Source organism: Chaetodon auriga, chromosome 12, assembly GCF_051107435.1.
Source record: "Chaetodon auriga isolate fChaAug3 chromosome 12, fChaAug3.hap1, whole genome shotgun sequence".
Classification (NCBI taxonomy): domain Eukaryota; kingdom Metazoa; phylum Chordata; class Actinopteri; order Chaetodontiformes; family Chaetodontidae; genus Chaetodon; species Chaetodon auriga.
Window position 1 is genome coordinate 15,165,487 of NC_135085.1, and position 17,929 is coordinate 15,183,415.

Sequence of the window (17,929 nt, forward strand, 5' to 3'; positions counted from 1 at the left end):
CTTAAAATCTAGGTAGTTTTATACATTTGGTCATGTGTAAATAGATGATCGTGCTTTGTTAAAGAGATACCGCGGGTGCCTGTGCACACTCTTCACCCAGGGCAAACTGTCTGCATTCTATCTGCATCTCAGCCTCTCTGCACAATACAACAAAACATACAGAAAACAAAAGGGAGCACAGAGGGGGAGAACGAAGAGACAGACCAAACAATAAACTCAACCACAAGAGACAGAGTTTGACTTGGTGTGTGTGTGCGTGTGTGTGTGTGTGTGTGTGTGTGTGTGTGTGTGTGTGTGTGTGTGTGTTGAGGAGGGAGACAGAAAGCAAGAGGAGGACGAGGGAGATGAAGACAAATGCAGAAGGGGAGAGAGACAGAGGGCGGCAGAGAAAACGAAAGACAGAGGGAGAAATCAAATTTGCAAGAACATAACAAAAAGCTGTATCTCCGACAAAAGAGAACACACAAGGGTATTTGTCTAGCTGTCTGCACCAGCAGGATCCTCTGAAAGTTTATTAAACTAGAACCCTTCAAGAGAAGGCAGAGAGTAGTAAACTATACTACTGGGGAGGAAAAGAGAGAGGGAGAGGGAATGGGAGTGATGGGGAGGGGGGGTTAAAAAGAAAAAAAGCCAGCTTTTCAGCCTCTGTCTCTCAGAAATTCTTTTATTTCAGCCATGCATTAAGTAACCTCCCCACTGAGTTCTGCTCCCCTTCCTGGTGTGGATAAAGCCGTCCCTCGGGGGAGCCGCTGGTAATTTCCAGCTTCGCCAGAAACTCAGGTATTAGAAAAGACCGCTTGGGGACCTGCCACAATATACCTTCACAATTTCATACGCTCTGAAAAAGAGGGAGCCCCTCCCTCCCAACCTACCCCCACCCTCCCAGTGAACCCCCTCGAGGGTCCCCAGTTCAAATTTCTGAAGTGCAGACAACGGGTGTATGTGTGGGGGGAGGGGAGGGTGGTGCTGGGGGGCCCGTGGGACTGAGCACCAGCAATAGAAAATCCACTGCATAGACGAGAAAAAAGCATTTCCTCTCTGGTCTGGCAGGAGTGCCTTTTTTCCCCTGGCTCCCACCAGAGGCTTTTTACAAAACATGTGTTGCTGACATGTTGACAGATTGCTCAGTGAAGTGTTAGGCGCATGCACACGGCTGGCCATTTAGGGGGACATGGCTTCCTACCCAACATCCTCTACCTGAGGCACCATGTTTTATACATCATCCCCCAAAGAAAAAAAGGAAACAATAAAAGGTAAGGGAGTTGCTTCCTTTGTGGGGAAAGCAGAATATCAGAGAGCAGAGAGGGACTGCGTATAATGCTGCCTTAGCTGAACTGCGGTGATGGGGAGGAGCAACGGAAGTGAGAAGAAGGCATGGAAATGGTTTCAGGCAGGAAAGACGGAGATAAAGCAGAGAGGTGGGAAAAAGAGCTTGAGGACGTATAGTATGCTTATGTACAGCAGGTGAGCTTGTCAAACCAATAAAAATGCCAAAAGATCTCTTTGTCTTCCTGGATTGGAGCTACCAGTAGCAGGCAGGAGGATGGAATCTGATCAAAGGCCAGCTTCCAGATCCAACTTTTGCTCCTATCAGGGTATCGACAGCACACGTCTTAATCGCCCTGCGGCTCCAAAAGTGCTGCCGTGGCAACAGGATGGAAATGGGGATCATAATGTATTCATGGTGCCGGCGACCTGGGGGCTGCGGAGCGCGCTCTCTGGGGACCGCACTTTACCCAGAGCCAGACGTGTCTGGGCAAAATCACTCCACACAAGACAGCAGCAGAATACTGAGGAGCCATGACAGGATGGAGGGAGGGAGGGAGGGAGAGAAAGAGAAAGAGAAAGAGAAAGAGGGGAGGCAGCAGAGAGAGGTACAGATAGAAATGGAAGATGATAATAGAAAATAAAGATGGAGAAGGGTTAGGACGTTATAGGTAAACAATGGCAGCTGAGTTGCGTCAGAGTTTGCAGTAAAGAAAGGAGGAAAGGTGGCATTACTCCAGTGCTGAATTGAAACTTCAAAACACAAAAGACAAAAGATCTGAGGCTGCAGGAGGAAAAAAAACAGGATGTGATTGGTGGGAAGGGTCTTGCTGGGATGAGTGGCTCTACCTTGAGAAGCCTGATGCTGCTTGACCAGGTGGGTGGTTTGGCTGGGAAATAAATTGCAGAGGAAATTGGTCCAGATTATCAGGGCCACAAAGAGACATGGCCCTTTGGCCACGGGCAAGGATGGATAAATGGCTGGATGAGTAAATGAACAGAGGGGTAGAAAGGGGGAAGATTGATGGCTGAGCAGATGGATGGTTCAGTTGGATTGAGAGTCCAGTTACCCACCACCTCGCGCCCCCATACCCACCCATCCTATCTGGAAAAATAAATGCTTACATTGGAGATAAATCTTGCTTTTTTCCTGGCTGTATGTAATGTGCTGACCCTTTCCATCCTAATGATCTCCCCCTCCTCCTCTCTCTCTCTCTCTCTCTCTCACACACACACACACACACACACGCTGATATACATACACAAACACGTACACGTTCGCAAACATACACACCTGCTCACATGCACAAACAAACAAACACAAAGCTATAGCCTGACCTGCTTTTCCTCAACAGGAGGGCAGCTACAACAGGCACCATGCCAGGTAAACATCCTCAAGCCTTGTGCACTCACTGCAGAGGGTAAAGCTCAATGCTGGAAACACACTCTAAAATACAAGGAATAGTCAATTATGTTTAGGACTGGGAAGACATTCTTAGAATATATATTCCTCTTACATGGCCCTCCTGCTGTATTTAGAAATAAAAAATGAAAAAAACACAACTTTTTGCTGCATTTTATATCAAGGTTCCTTCTGTAACAGAAAGTCATAACACTCCCCCCCGCCCCCCCAGAGGTGATGATTCAAATGCATTAAGTCTCTCAAAATGAGAGGATTCACCTGCAGACTGCGGTGCGTCCTTCTGCACTAACTATCCTCCACACGTAGTACACCCTCAGGCATTCAACCTAGGGCCACAGACAACTCCCCTGTCTGTCTTTCCTCCTTCCCTGTAGCTGACAGGTTCTTCGACTGCTAAGCTCCAACACGTACCTCTGTGTTTGAGATGACTGTGCAGAACAATCAAGGGAGAGAAAGAAAGCAAGAAGAGGAGGAATGATGAAGCGGGGTGAGAGAGACGGAGCGCGGGTGAAGAAGAGGTAGAGAGAAACAAGGACATCAACAACGTGTTCTCACAGAGAGATGACCCCTGGCCATCCCGAGGCATCTGGTTTATCTGGCTGTCTGGGTAAGCCACGCACACACCTAATGACTCCAGCCTGGTCCATGTCCCATAGGTTTTTTTATCCCGGATTACGGATGGGGAATGACAATGGGCTGGTAAACTACTGTGCCTCACGTCTAAGAGCTCATATCAGACAAGGAGTTCTCCATGATGAAGAGGCCGGGGTGAGTTGAGAACAAGGTTCAAAGTTACTGAGAAGTTATGCTATTCCTTTCTGAATTGTATTTACAGTATTTTAATGCATCAAAATATTTTCAGTAGAGGTTTAAGACACCAGTTTTTAATGGTGCCGTATTGTTGATTTGTATGCATGATAAATAGTATATATAATCTCAAACTGAAGGTCAAATATACTCTCATTTGCGCATAATGTTGTGGGGCCAATATGGAGATGAAGTTTGGACTCTAACCTCCCTCTTTTTTCCCTCATGTTGCATGGCACTGCTGAACAGACCTCAATCTACTTCTGTGGTGGAGATTAGTAATCATCTAGGGTCTTCATATTGATGGCCAGGCTCAGCTTGTTTGCATATTTACTGGCCTCGGAGCCCAGTCGCCTGAGGTGAGAAGCAAATTACATTTCTGCTTACCCCCACGCGCACAACTCTCTCACACTCTTTCGATTTCTATCCTTCGTTTTCTCCTGCTTTTTTTTTTTTTTTTTTACCCCAACCTCGTTTCTCTTAACATGCTGATCAGTCATCTTGCGGTAAGCATCCTTGCCTGCCCTGGTTGCATCCGAATAGCGGTCTCATTTGGCTAACATCATCACAGCGTAATCTTGTTGGAGAGAGCAATCAGTTTACTTTGGAATTAGGTATTCCGTTGGCGGGCCCGCAGAGAGGGAAGGCTCACAGGGTTTAAAGGATGCAAACGAAAGCATGCTCTCCAGAATACAGTCTAGAGCCTGATTGGGTGATAACAACCCACACAGGCTCCATGTGAGAGTAATGAATGGCCAATGGGAGGCCTGAATAATAATGCAATTGGATTAAAATCCAATCACACGATGGTTTTGTCTGTTGACTTTGTTTGTGGGGTATGTTCTACAAACCAAGTTCATGATGAGAAAGATGCATCATGCTTTGACTGGGGGCACATAATGTCCTAATATAAAGATTACCACTCTGTTTACTACAGCCCAATCTCTCTTGACTGTCAGTCAGTCCTGCAGGATTTTGTTGATCTGATTTTAGTGTACATGCATTGCATATAGAATGAGCCTGATAACATGATGAAGTGATGGCAACAGTTATATGTTCTTTGCTGCCTTAAATCAGTAGCTTATGCAGAGAATGGCTACCGCAGGTGGCGAGTTACTATTTAATCAGGGATTTTAATGTCTTGGTTTATCGGAGAGACATGTACCAAGCTGGCACACGCCGCAGCCTTCCGCCGAATCCCAGCTACTCGTTGGGAGGCCATCTCTTAGGAGAGGCTCTCTGATCAAATCGATTGACTCCTCTAGAATGATCGATCAGCCAGGCAGGTTGGAGGTGGAATAGATTAGGTGACCTTTACATTCTCAGTGGTGTTGGAGCCCCCCACTGTCCACTGCTCTTAACATTAAGAGGACATCTCTGTATTACCTGACAGCATGGCTTTACTGTCAAACCATTACATTCTGCACCGACACACAATGTTCCCTCTGCCAAAGCATAGTCCAGCTGGTGGCCTTGGAGGCCTTAAACGACACCCATCCTGCCCATAAAACTAAATTTATGAACCCACCTTCCAGTCCGAAAATGGCAATTAGCACTAAGGAACAAATGTGTTACTTCATATGATATTTGAGAATCCCTGTCCTTGTGGGTGGCTGCACTCCCCGTATCCTGAAGGAGTGGCCGTTCCACAGAGCCCTATAGCAGCCCCCACCCAAACACTACCCCCTGGCCAACAAAAACAACCCCTGGGAGGGGTAGAGGAGAGGGGGAAATGTTGAGTCGGTGATAGTGTAGCCCCAAAGTTCCTAAACCACAGTGGCTAGCAGGATGCCGTCACAGCTGGCTCCGCTCCTTCCTGTGGGCCCGCTCCACGGAGCTCAGCCTGCTGGGAGACATAAACCTGTCGGACTGGTCACTCTTTCCACCGCCCTCCATCTCCCTCTTTCCTTTCCTCCCATTACTGGCGAATCTGGCAAAAGCCATCTAAGGAAAAAGCCCAATGGGGATCAATGTGCAGTACATTTCCACGCAGACATAAGCAAAATCCTATGACCTTTTCATTTGGGAGTATTACCATGATTCAAAAGCCTGTAGATGTTTCTTTTAGGTGTCTGTGAATGAGGTACATGCTGACTGGTTGAACTTTTCTTTGTCTCAATGCCATGTTACATCCTGCCGACTCCTCATGTAAATTGTCGGAGGGAGACATGCCACTGAAAAGCTCTTTGGCATTTGATATGCTAATACAGAGTGTTAATTACAAACCAAGTGTTTGTTCATGTTACGCACTTCACACGATTGTTTATAAAATCAAACTGGAGCGAGTGAACGCTCATTTGCCACATAACACACCAGACACCTGCTAAGGTGCCATTTGATCAAAGGAAATCGGATTACTGGAAACAAAAGTAGAAAAAAAAAAACTTCTTAAGGTATTTGCATTTTTAGCACAACACTGTATTTTATCATTAACATTGAATGCTGTGAATTAAAACGGTAAAAATGAACCAAAACCATGCACGCCCGAGTGTGCTATGCAGATTCAGAGAAGAGAGAAAAAAAGCATTTATTAGAAAACCAAGCCGAGAGTGTCCAGAAAGTTTTTAAAATACATTTTTGCCTTTTCTTTGTGCCTAGTTATGTTTCTCTGTATCTGCTTCATCATTATTCTGGTGAGCAGTCCCACGTTTGAAAGAGAAAAAAGAAAATCATTTGAATTCTGGGGACCCAGAGGAGAGTGAGCAAAACCCAGAGGTAAGATCCAAGCTCGCTCTCCGTGCCCTTCCGTTGGCTGCCTACCTGGTAAACATCTCCACAAGCTCCTTGCTTTCAAAACACGTCAACCGGTGCCTATGTACTTTCGACTGGCCGGCCAAGCAGGAATTGAGACTTTATTTGTTTTTTACTTTTTCCTGTCTCTCTTCCGAGCCACCGCACATAACCTGTCTGGCATTAATGATGTTGTTAATAAAATGCGGCTGGTCTGTGGGTGGATTTGCCTGGCAGGCCTGGTGCCTGTCCTTCTCAGAGATAAGCCCACTGCTGGCCTTATCTACCTCCCACAGCCCCACCCAGCAGTGCCGTGCACTGGACACACAACCAGTCAACTCATCACTGGCTAATTACCACCTCTGACTGCCTTACAAAGCAGGCCTGGACTCACATCGCCGCCGCTGCTAAGATTGATTCTCCTCCTACCTTGACTGCGTCTCTCTACACGTCTTTGTCTTTTTCTACCCACCCCCTTTCCCTCTAAACTTCCCCTTTCTTTCTCTGGCCTTTCCATGTCTTAATGCATTTCACTTGTCTCTCCTGGCTAGTCTTGTCCTCTTCTACTCAGCCAACAGGCTATTTTGAAGAATATCCAGTCAGCACTGAGTTTTATGGCAGTATTTCCCAACTGTCACTGAGAAGGGAATATGCAACAGCTACACTGTGGGTGGTCAGGTAAATCCTGTGTCTGCCTTCCACTGTATGTCTATGCATTTTGAAAAGGACTAATGTCATTTATGTTACAGTTTCTCAGTGAGGGCTTATGCCATTTGTGAGCCGGAGTCAGTTCAGTCTCATAGCTTCAGCAGGGCAGCCGAAGTCACTTGTGCTACAGAGGGAGGGAGCGGTTTCTTTTATTCAATTGTTTTCCACTTCCACGAGCGTGTGCCAAGGGGGAGGAAAGCGCCGGCTTAACACGCTCTGCAATTCAACACGGCCAGACGCAGTCCTATTAAGATTTAATGTGCCATTCTTCTGCTTGTGCCGCTGAAAAAGACTTGCAGGCTGAGGAAGAGAGTGAACAAAGAGCAGGCAGAGCCAGGGCCAGGGAGAGATGAAGAGAGCAAGAGAAACCGAGACAACCGCTCCACGGCCAGGTCTTTGTCACATGACTGAAGTCAGTAGTTTCAAAGGGATGCTACATAGTGGAGGGGGAAATAACAACAGTGTCGTTGATATAGTGTTTTCACTCAGTGCGTGTAGTTCTCGGTGAGTACATGAGATTATCTCCGTCTTGTCCACATGTCATCCCTGCTATTGTGGCTACCTACTTAAGAAAGAGGTCAACTGGATGAAGTCACAGCATGTGTTTAGCCTCTTGGGCGATGAATTATGTGTCGTCTAAAATGCAAAGTGCAAGCACGCAGGTGCTGCGAGGGAGCATGTGTGCGCGCGTGCGCGTTAATACGTGTCTGCATGTGTACGTGTGTGTGTTTGTCTGTGCGTGTGTGTTTGCATGCCTAAGCGGATGACTGATTGAGCAAGCAAATACATGAGAGACAGAGTGTGTTAGACAGAGGGGGATGTGAATATGAGGGTTGCAGTGCTGGCCATTGTCATTTCTGCCTCGAACACACAAGCATAAAAGACAGGCTCCTCTATTCTTATTTTGATTGTTTTTCTGCAGAAAATGCAGTCCTAGTCTGACAAAGACCAATAAATACTTTATACAGTGCATAATGTGTGCTGTGTGAAGCACAAGGGAGAGAGAAAGAGGGCGTCCTCATGAGGGCATATGCTTTGAATTCCTAATGACACTCCTGTTAACGTTACTGGCACTGTCGCACAGAGAGGAAACGCACAGGGATGCTACGCCATGGAGTCAAACATCTACTTTAATACTCTCTTTCTTTCTCTGCCTTTCTTTCTCTCCCTACCTATTTTTCTTTCTCCCATAGACACATAGAATATTGCCCCCCACACAAACACATAGACACAGGAAAGACTCAAGCCCAATTCTGAGAGCTCACTCTAGCATGAGGTCTCTTTTCAGTGGCTGCGTTGTGCCAGAAGTAGCTATTCTCCCCTGACCGCCTCTCCTCCTTTCAAAGCCTTGTAATCAGTGTGCTGCTCTTTGTACCAGGATGTCGCAAGACGCCCCGGCAAAAACACAGCAGAATTTCTGATGAACGGCAGTAGCTCAGAGTTCGGCTAATCAGGTCTTGCTCATGTCGCTTTCCTCTTATGTGAGCCCTTTTGAAGCAAATAAAGTCTTTGCAGTTTGGCACATTCTTCTTGGCAGCCACAAAGCAGCTGTTGGATCAATACACAAAGTTAGTTGAAAAAAAAAAAAAAAAGACTGAGCACAACCAATAGGAGTCTGTTGGAAACAGTTAGTAGAAAACATGGACTGCCAGGAGCCTGTTCATAGTTGAGGGTATTACTGAATGTTTCCATGCTGCTGACCCAAAGACTTGATGTAAATGAATTCAAACACTTCAAACAAACATGTCGTGGTTCGGAGAGGAAGGGGGAAAACATATATCAGCGGGTTTAAAAAAAATGTGTCTGGTTCCTCGTCGCAAACAGAGACTTCATATTAGAAATTTGTCTAAACTATTTCTATCATATTACCATCCTCTGCATTGTGGGAGGGGTCTTATTGTTTTTCACAGAGTATTAATATTTCATTTGTATTTTTCTCATAAATCTGAAATGCATTTTATTGAAGCTGAGTGCATTTTGCAATGTCTACAGGGAAGAAGAAAGGGGAAATCTACATAATATAAATCCATATATGGCCCAGTTATCTCTCTCTCTTTCTCTGTTGCACCCTCTCTGATTGATTCCTTTATCTGAGGGAAGCAGAAGACATGCTCTGTTTGCTCGCACAGTGGCCGGCAGGAAAACAGAGAAAGACACTTATTAAAAAGGTCATCTCACAGAGGGTTAAAATAGCGGGGCACAGATCTCTCTAAGGGGAGCAGCCATGCCCCTCCTCTAGTGAAGGACACAAGAAAAGGTGTTGCTCAAGGGAGCTGGACCCGTAATGAAAGAATGGCCACCAGGCTGACAGCCCATGTGTGCACTGGGCTATTCAAATACCTTCAGAGACACGGAATTGGAGAACTGACAGGGAAAGGTTGCGTGAAAATGCAATCTTCTGAATTAAAGTCTGAGCTAGATGTGTTATTTTTATTTACAGTGTGGGCTAGCTAGTAAACACAAGTTGAAATGAGCTGAGGAGCAAGGTATTTCTTTGGCGAGCAGGCCTGATGGCATGTTTCCTTGCCTACCACTGCAATCTCATATCTAGCATATGAACATGTCTTGTGCCAACTGAGAACAAAAGTCAAACTACAGACACTGTTTCTCTTTCGCCATGAAGGATCAGTAACAATACAAGACTGTACAGACAATGCCGTGAGACAGGGAGACAAAGCATTTGTGAAGTGTTTTTGGAAAGGCCTATGGAATAGCAGTGCCTTCAGCCTCCTGTCTCCTCCCCAGGGCAGCCTAAAGCCCTGTCGGCAGGATGCTGATCCCCACACGGAAACCTGATCCGCAGCCATCCTGGAGCCGGAGGGGGGAAGGGGGAGCGCTCTCCCCCCGTGGAGCCCCTCCACTTCTGCTCCAGAGTTAAAGGGGTGCTCTGGGGGAACATTCTTCTAGCCCTGCCCCAGCCAGCCTCCACTCTCAACTCTCTAGAGGAGCATTCTTCCAGCCCTGCCCTAGCCTTCACTGGGATCTCCTGGGGAGCATTCCTGAAGCCCTGCCCCAGCCCAAGACGGGCTCCCTGGGGACGCATTCCTTCAGCACTCTCTCTCTTTCTCTCTCCCCATCTCCCTCCTTCTCCCTCGCTCCCTTTCTCAGACTCTTGCCTTCCTCCGCAGTCCAGCATTAGCGCGATCAATAGCACCGATCGCATCAGGGACACGAGGCAATCCATACCCATGCGCTCCCTTAGCGCACTGCAGTGGTCACGGCTTAAGTGCACGGAAAGGTGTTATACCTCTGCCAGACGGGGGGGAGACAATGGCCGCCATTGATCGCGGTGACATGTAACATCTTTTTCTTTCTCTCTGTCCGTCGGGCGTGGTCGACATGCAGCTAGAATCTGTTTAGACTTTATTTAGTCTGTTTTGTCTCACTCCTGCTGTGAAACCTGTATTTTACTGTAGAGCATAGACGCAACGTAAAATGAGGCCCAGAATAAGCAGGTGAGGCAGTGGGTGTAGACGGGCATGTCTGGTTCTGGTAATACAGGCTTGTGGGACATCAGCTGGGGGAAAAGGAGCTGAGTTCTGTCAGCGAACAGAAAGCAAATCTCCATATGTGGATTGGTTCCAGTCAAGCTCTGCAATTTGTTTACCAAAAATAAAACATTTGAAATTGTAAAAATGGAGGGTTTAGCAGGTGCTGGTGGTTGATTAGAAAATGGTTCTAATAAAGGATCCATCTGTGAGTAGAGACTTGATGTAAGGCAGATTAATTGGTCATGGATGTCTACATAATGCCACATAGGAAATCTCCTCCCATATTCCAGCGAATACACAAACACACACATGCACGCACACATCCAAAGTACTTAGTATGCCATCTAGAAGTTTCTTTTCTCCCACTGTGTTTGAATACTAATAGAGTGTTTCTGCACAATCACAATACCCTAATGGCAATTAGATTCTTTTGTTTGGTTTCCACGGGGGCTCTTATCCAAACTGTGTTTTTTTTTTTTCATCATTGAGCAATTAAGAGTTATTTGTCCGTAAGATTGACATTTTTAAAAGCCAGCCTTAATTATAGGAAAAATATGGCTGAGTCAGTCATGACCACATTACAGTGGTGCTGAATATAAAAGGCCTGAATCAAATACACAACTGTTATAACATAACAGACTATTTCCAAAATATTACGCCACCTAATATGTATAATTAAAAGATTGTTGTAATTCAATCAGATCGAGGTTCCCAAAACAGACTGTCCACCAATCTGTGTTGGCTTGATGCAACTGGGTGTTACATTGAAAAAAGGGTGACAGGAGATTCTACATTTAGTTTCCCTCGAACCAATGAACGCTTTTGTTGGATGACAGTAATGTGAAAGTGAACAGTACACTGATTTTCACACCTTTAGCCGACTGAGCGTCACTTTGAATTTGCACACACGAGCGCACCAGAGGCACACATACATGTAAACGAGCACGCATGCACGTGCAAAGTCACTCTTACGATGAACATGCATGCAATTTCTGCTTAAATTAACACCAAAGGAGGCATGACACAATGCACATATGTATGCTTACGTACACACATGGACACACACATACACACACACACACAAACAAACACAAAATGTGGTTTGGGAGACTGGCTTACAGTTAATGGAAAATCTTTGTAAAACTCGTGGGATATCTACCCTATAATTTGTGGTTTGCTGATTGTGGGTTGCAAAATATGAAATCAAACTCTGCTTGAATGTAAACAGAACAGAGACTACACTAGCTTTCTCTTGAGCAGTGCTTTGGATTTGCTTTGAAATGATAAACGGTAGCTTCTGTACTACATCAGAAGCGCCATCATTACGTTTTGGCCTGTTCATGTTCCGCTTCTGAATGAGATAAGAAGAGACCCGGCCTGCGCCCAAACGTTGGGAAATATGTGTCAGATGGCGTTTCTCAGTGCAGGCTCATCAGGACGGGTAAAGGAGGACAGCAAGTCCAGGAGAAGCACATGGAAACCTTCAGTTCACATCATTAGTTCTGTCTGCCACCTTGTCAGGGTATTTATAGCCCTATTCATCCATCAACAGGTCAATGACACAGTCTGCCAATGGCATCCTTCTCTTTCAGTCCCACTACATATTACTACTGCAGCTAGCTAGCACTGGGACCAGCTGAGGGACTTTCCTGGAGCAAGGATCTGTTTTCAGTTGGTGGTCTGGTTACTGTGGGACCTCGTAGCTGCATGGTGCACTCTAGTGAAATGTTAGAATTAGTATAGAGCTGTATAAAATGTTAGACTGAAACAGGCAAGGACACAATGCACATACTATAAATACACATTCTGTAGCCTATAGTGATCTGTTATAAGGACACATGGAGGCCTGTTTGTATGTCATGCCTGTAGATATTGATGTACAGCACATATAAATAATGGGCAATGTGTGTGAGGCCTGTGTGTGTGCCTGTGTTGTTGGATATCTACCAAGGAAACTGGTAGTCTGGTGTTGTGCTCCCCTTGGTGCAGTGTACTAACACACATAGTGTGGCATATTCTCTAGTGCAGGCATAGAGCGAGAGTGGGAGTGGGAGAAGAGCTGAGTGGCAGAGTGGAGGGGAGGCTCGGTGGGCTGAACGTTGTTTACCTGTCAGCTGGCATTGATTAATCTTGTGTTCGGTGAGATCGCTCAGCGACTCGAACACCTGCCGGCAGCTGTCGCAGCTGTGCAGCGCGGGCTCCTCGTCCTCCTCCTCTCCCTCCTCTCCTTCCTCTGGAGAGAGCAGCCTCTTCCTCAGACGCCCGGTCTCACCATCCTCCGCCGCCCTCTCGAGGGCGCACTCTGGATCTGCCGAGCCACAGGAAATGACAGCACCACATAGTCAGAGGGGTGACCCACACAGTGAGGTACTACAGCTTCCTCTGGGTGACAATAAAATGGATTTCTAGACTCTGGATTTAATAAAAACAATAATAAAAGCTGTAATAAAAATGCAGGTTCAATTTGGGCCTCTGTAACTCAACCACTCATGCCATAACAGAACTGTTGGGCAGGTGAGGGTGAGAGATATACAGGCACACACAGACAAGGTGGCACAATGCTCACACACACAATTCTAACACACACATGCATGCACACACACACGCCTGTTATTAGAAATGGTTTTACGTTGTGTTTGCCCTGCTTCACCCAAGCAAAACTTCAGTATATGAAACTAGACTGATGGGAATATGTGTAGTTAATAAATCCTGGATTGCAGTTTTGGCTCGACCAAAGAAATATGAAATTCCACCAGTGAGTGCTGAATTGCATCAGTCAGCGTCTATCCGAGGAGACAGACCTCACCATATTATCCAGACATCTAGGCCAGAACTGTGGATGTATGGAGCGTAGCACAGTAAGACACACAAAACTGAGATTGGTGTGTGTTAGGCTGTCGTCACGACACACTTCCCTAAATTATTCAGCCTTGCTCGCAGGCAGCCGCGGGTCGCGCACATCAATATTCTTCAATCCATCTGCAGTTTTGTCTCTTGTTGGCTTTGTGCTGCAGCAGTGCCAGGGGTGGGCGACTGACTACCCTGAACCTGGACTAGGAATCATCTTTCAAAACGCCAGTCTAATCTGAAGCTGTTCACGTGCCGCTGAAATATTCGGACGACAAATCAAAACCTCGCTTTGCTCGCTCACAGCGAACCACAAACATCTCCGCTCGGAACAGAGTAAAGCGAATCTGGCATGCAACAGCATCTTATAAATAGGCAGCATGGCCTGCAGCCTTCTTTCTCCCCCGCTGTGACCATTACACTTCACAATAAGACTGATTAAAAAGCCATACTTACAATCAAACAATCATGTCACCCTGGTTAAGGCTTTGTGGGGGAGAAGAGCCCTTGCACTTCACTGGCAGCCATTTTAAGCCCCACTGATGTGTTCCTCAGCATGTCCTAAAACTCTGGAGGGGAGCGCGAGGAGGAAGCCTGTTTTTCGCCTAGCACACAGTTAACAGTGCCTGAGGACAAAGGAGTGTGTGGCACAGACGTGTGCAGGTGTGGGTGTATATGTATATACCGGGTGTATATACACATGGGCGGCCATTTTAAGTCCTCCTTCTGTAGGGTGCTCTGTGTAATTCCTTAAGGAAAGGCGTTGCAGAACTCATCAAGGCCACCCAGGATTTTTCCTTTCCCCCTCTTGCGCCACGTATTGATGTAACATCACACCCTCTATTGTCCTTCCCTCTTGGCGACTGAGGCTCTCGGAACATGCCCTCTAAAAATATCAGCACTGTGGTCCCTTGTGGGACCATGCAGAACAGAACAGAAGGTGTTTCAAGAAAATGAAAATCCCAACCCAATCCTCACAGATGCAGGCCTTTCTTGCTCTGGGGGAAACACTTCTGACTGAGGCCAAAAGCCACACAATATAAACTTATGATTCATCCACACACACAGACACAGAATTCACAATATGCACCGAAATGCGAACACTTCACGTCTTTTTTTACAGGGTGCCTGTGGAGGAGGTTAAGACTTCGACATTTTTTTTTCCTCCAACGGCCTTTATGAATCATTAATTTCTCTAATATTACAGCTCAGTCCTGTCAGAGAAAACAACTGATGGCTACATTTAAGCACTTTATGTATTAACTGAAATAAAAAATGCATTTCTCAGTGCAGCATCCAGATGCATTTCACTCCGCCGTTCATTTTAAGTTGACGTTCTCCCAATGTTTCAAGGGTGACAGATCAATGAAAACGACCAAAGGAAAAAAAGACTTCAGAGACCCAAAGAGCTTTATGCATGTGCGAGTTTGAGATTCACTCCCTTGTTTTTGCTTGTTTCGAGTGACAAGTTTCAGCTCCAACTTCCAGCGGATCCAAGCTGGGTCAGTGCTCTTGGTCAAGCTGAGTGACCTCCGGTGCACCACTGCGATGCGGTGCTGGAAGTGTAAACTGCTACATGTTTGGGGGAGAGGGGGTGGTTGGGGGAGCGGGGAAGGGGGGCCTTGACACGGCAAGGTCACGTCCAACTCTGGGATTAAAGAGCCACGTCAATACTGAGGTTCCTGTGCCTCTGGGCCTCATACAGTAATCCATCAGATCAGGACATCCTCTTCTACCAGTCTCCACAGGCTGGACAGCAGATCGATACCGGCATGCTCGGAAATCCTGACAATCACGTGCGGAATATGAGGCGAAGATGCGTGGCATATTGAGAATTTTTCATCACGCCTAACGCTCTTCTTAAGTTTGATAATCAGCTTGACAATGCCGGCATAGAAGGTGAAGACAAGAGGGAAGCTACGACTGCTGATCCATACTCTGGTAAGGTCAGCGCAAAGCAATATGATCATCGCTCGGATCGGGAAATTATTCATACGGGGAATATAATGAAGATCTGACTGAAAGATTCTTAAGGATGAATTTTCAGTCTTTATGGTACTAAAAGCACATTAGCACTGTACTAATAAAAAGTGGAAATCTGAATGATGATTGACATCTTTAGGGCCATGTAATATTTGTCTGAATCCAAGTCCATCCATCACACACACTCCTGTCTCTTATGGCGCCTAGTGACATTTATCATGCCACAACTTTCATCTTGTGAGTTGAAGAGTCCCCTGGACCCCCCACCCTTATATTATTGAATATTTCTGCTCTTAAATATTTATAACCTTTTAATTGATATTCTTTTTCTCTGCTCCATTAGTCCCACCAGGGACCCGTGGTCCCTAGCAGGGAAGCCCACGCTCGTCCCCCCACTGTCTGGCCCACACACTGAGACAGGTGGAGATACTGACCATGTGGGGAGGAGGAAGGGCAGAAATATACAGGAATACTCAAAGGGGGAACGGTTAAGTGACAAGTCTGGCCAAGCAGCAAAGTCAGAACTCAGCAGAATTTTGATCTAGAAAGTTAACTCTCACCATGAACCCTGCTTTTAACCTCACTGGAGATTTTCTGTCTAACCCTAGCTTAAAGATTAAATAAAATATTGAGCGCCTAGAACAAGGACAAGTTGTTGTTGGGTACAAGGCAGTTTTTGAAATGCAACATGTGATGGATGACAGTGTTTTATACTGAAATTCATTCAAATACAGCCCCAAAACACTGAGCGTGAAAAGTGTGAAATCACTGAGGGCTATGCTCTTACTTGCCTGTAGATACAGCATGTCTAGCTCCATCAGGGTTTAGCCTGAGTCTTTCTCCATGCAATAAAAGACCTTGGTGTCGAAAACATCATTACCAGCTCACCCATCTCCTCATTTCCCCATCATTTCCCAGAGATCCTGATCCTATGATGCCCCCTCCCCTGCAACCCACCCTACAACCACCCACCCCCAAGTTCGAATTAAGAATTTATTTTAACCAGCGAGCAGCTTCTGTCGACACATGTCGGCGGGCCTGATCAAAGGTGAGTACGCTCCTTTATCAGAGTGAGGGAGGCTGTCAGAAATAGGAGGACATTAAGATTGAATAACCTTCACACGGTTGCCGGCACCTCATTATTTAAAAATCTAAAACTTTTGCCGAGCACTCGCCATATATAGGTCACACTACATTCTAATGCCACATGTGCCTCCGAGTGTATCCTCCTCTGTGTGGATGGGATTTGGGGCTCTCCACTTAGACCGTCACATCCACTGATCCCCCATCATTAAAGAATGTCATGATCCGACGACGAGGCTGTGAGCTTGACACTTGCCAGATTGTTAACGATCGTCAAGAATTTGCATGGAGGGAGTCTGTGTTCATATGGTTGGTGCATGCAATTTGATTTATCTGCCTCAAGTCCCCAAGATTCATATTAAGGACTAATTGCTGTTTAATATTTTGATGCATGATGCATTGAAATTTGAAAGTAGATTAGCAGGGGTGTTTGTCAAAAGCCCTCTCTCTTAAAATGCTAAACACATTACAAGCTCAAAGTGATGCGCTGACAGAAAATGTTTCCCACCTTGTTATATGTTACACACACACAACAACAAAAAAAAAAAACATGCAGTATATTTATGAAAATTTTATGATGCGTACTGAGATAAAGATACGAGTAGCACAGAGACAGTAAAGGTGCCAGACAATTATAGGAGGAGTAAGAACGAACACAGAGAGCACTACATGAAGGAAGCAGCGCAAGTAATCACAGGTATACAGACGGCATCAACCGCCATTAAAATCTCTGCACCAAAAAAAGATATGAGCACACAAAGAAGAATGGAAATCAAAGCAGCTGAATGAGAAACAACATTTGAACACACCAAATGCTCGCTTTCCCTCTCTCACCCCGTCTCACTTGCTCCCTCACAGGGAGTGATAATATTGAACGGAGCGCCTTGCTATGCCATTAGTGCAGTAAAACATCAAAGGAAATGAATAATAGAGAATATGATTTTCTGAAGTGGGAGAGTGAAAGAGTCCTTTCCTCTTCCTGCTGTAGTGAGCCCTGCAGTACATTGATCTGTGGGCAGCCTCAACCTCAGCCAGAGCTGAGTCTCAGACGCCGCACCACTACGCAACACTACTTCTACGCTACGGCACCTTGCCACCCAGACACCCCTTCAGATCTCGATAACCCTTCTGTTTGCCTCAGTCCACTCCACTTTGACAGAGCTGACACCCTCTACCAAAAAAACAGCCTCAATCTGACATAGCCGAGAGCAAAAAAGAAAGAAAGGAAAAAGAAAGGGATGTATATATAAGAGAGAAGAAAAAGCGCGGAGCATGTGGTTATAATTACACACAGGCAGCGCAGTGGTAAAGCCAAGCTGCAGATCTTAAGCCTGCTCGACACTCTCTGTGTAAAAAAGCGCACTGCCTCATTAAATCTCAGATATCATACTGTTCCTGCCCCTCTATACTATGCATAATACTGTCTATCTTTTAGAGGGCCTCTTTTGTTAGCATTTCTCCTTTGCCTTTGCCACATATCAAACATGAATGAGAAACAGGATGCAGGGTCTGCAGAACGCTTGCAGAGTCACAGAAGAGCACGACTGGGGGTCTACTTATGAGGCAGATCTTGACACCATGTCTGATTAAG

General features: G+C 45.9%; 1 protein-coding gene across 7 annotated transcripts in view; it reads right to left on the reverse strand.

The window, feature by feature from the left end:
- The window catches only part of LOC143329197 (zinc finger protein 521-like), a 90,997-nt gene that overhangs the window by 63,415 nt on the left and 9,653 nt on the right, over window positions 1–17,929 (reverse strand). For all 7 annotated transcript variants that reach the window (XM_076744989.1, XM_076744987.1, XM_076744986.1 and 4 more), the window contains exon 3: window positions 12,533–12,733. Coding sequence is in view for 3 of the 7 variants with exons in the window: in XM_076744984.1 (XP_076601099.1) it covers window positions 12,533–12,733 (201 nt within the window). In the remaining 4 variants the exon portion in view is untranslated. The remainder of the gene's footprint in view (window positions 1–12,532; window positions 12,734–17,929) is intronic.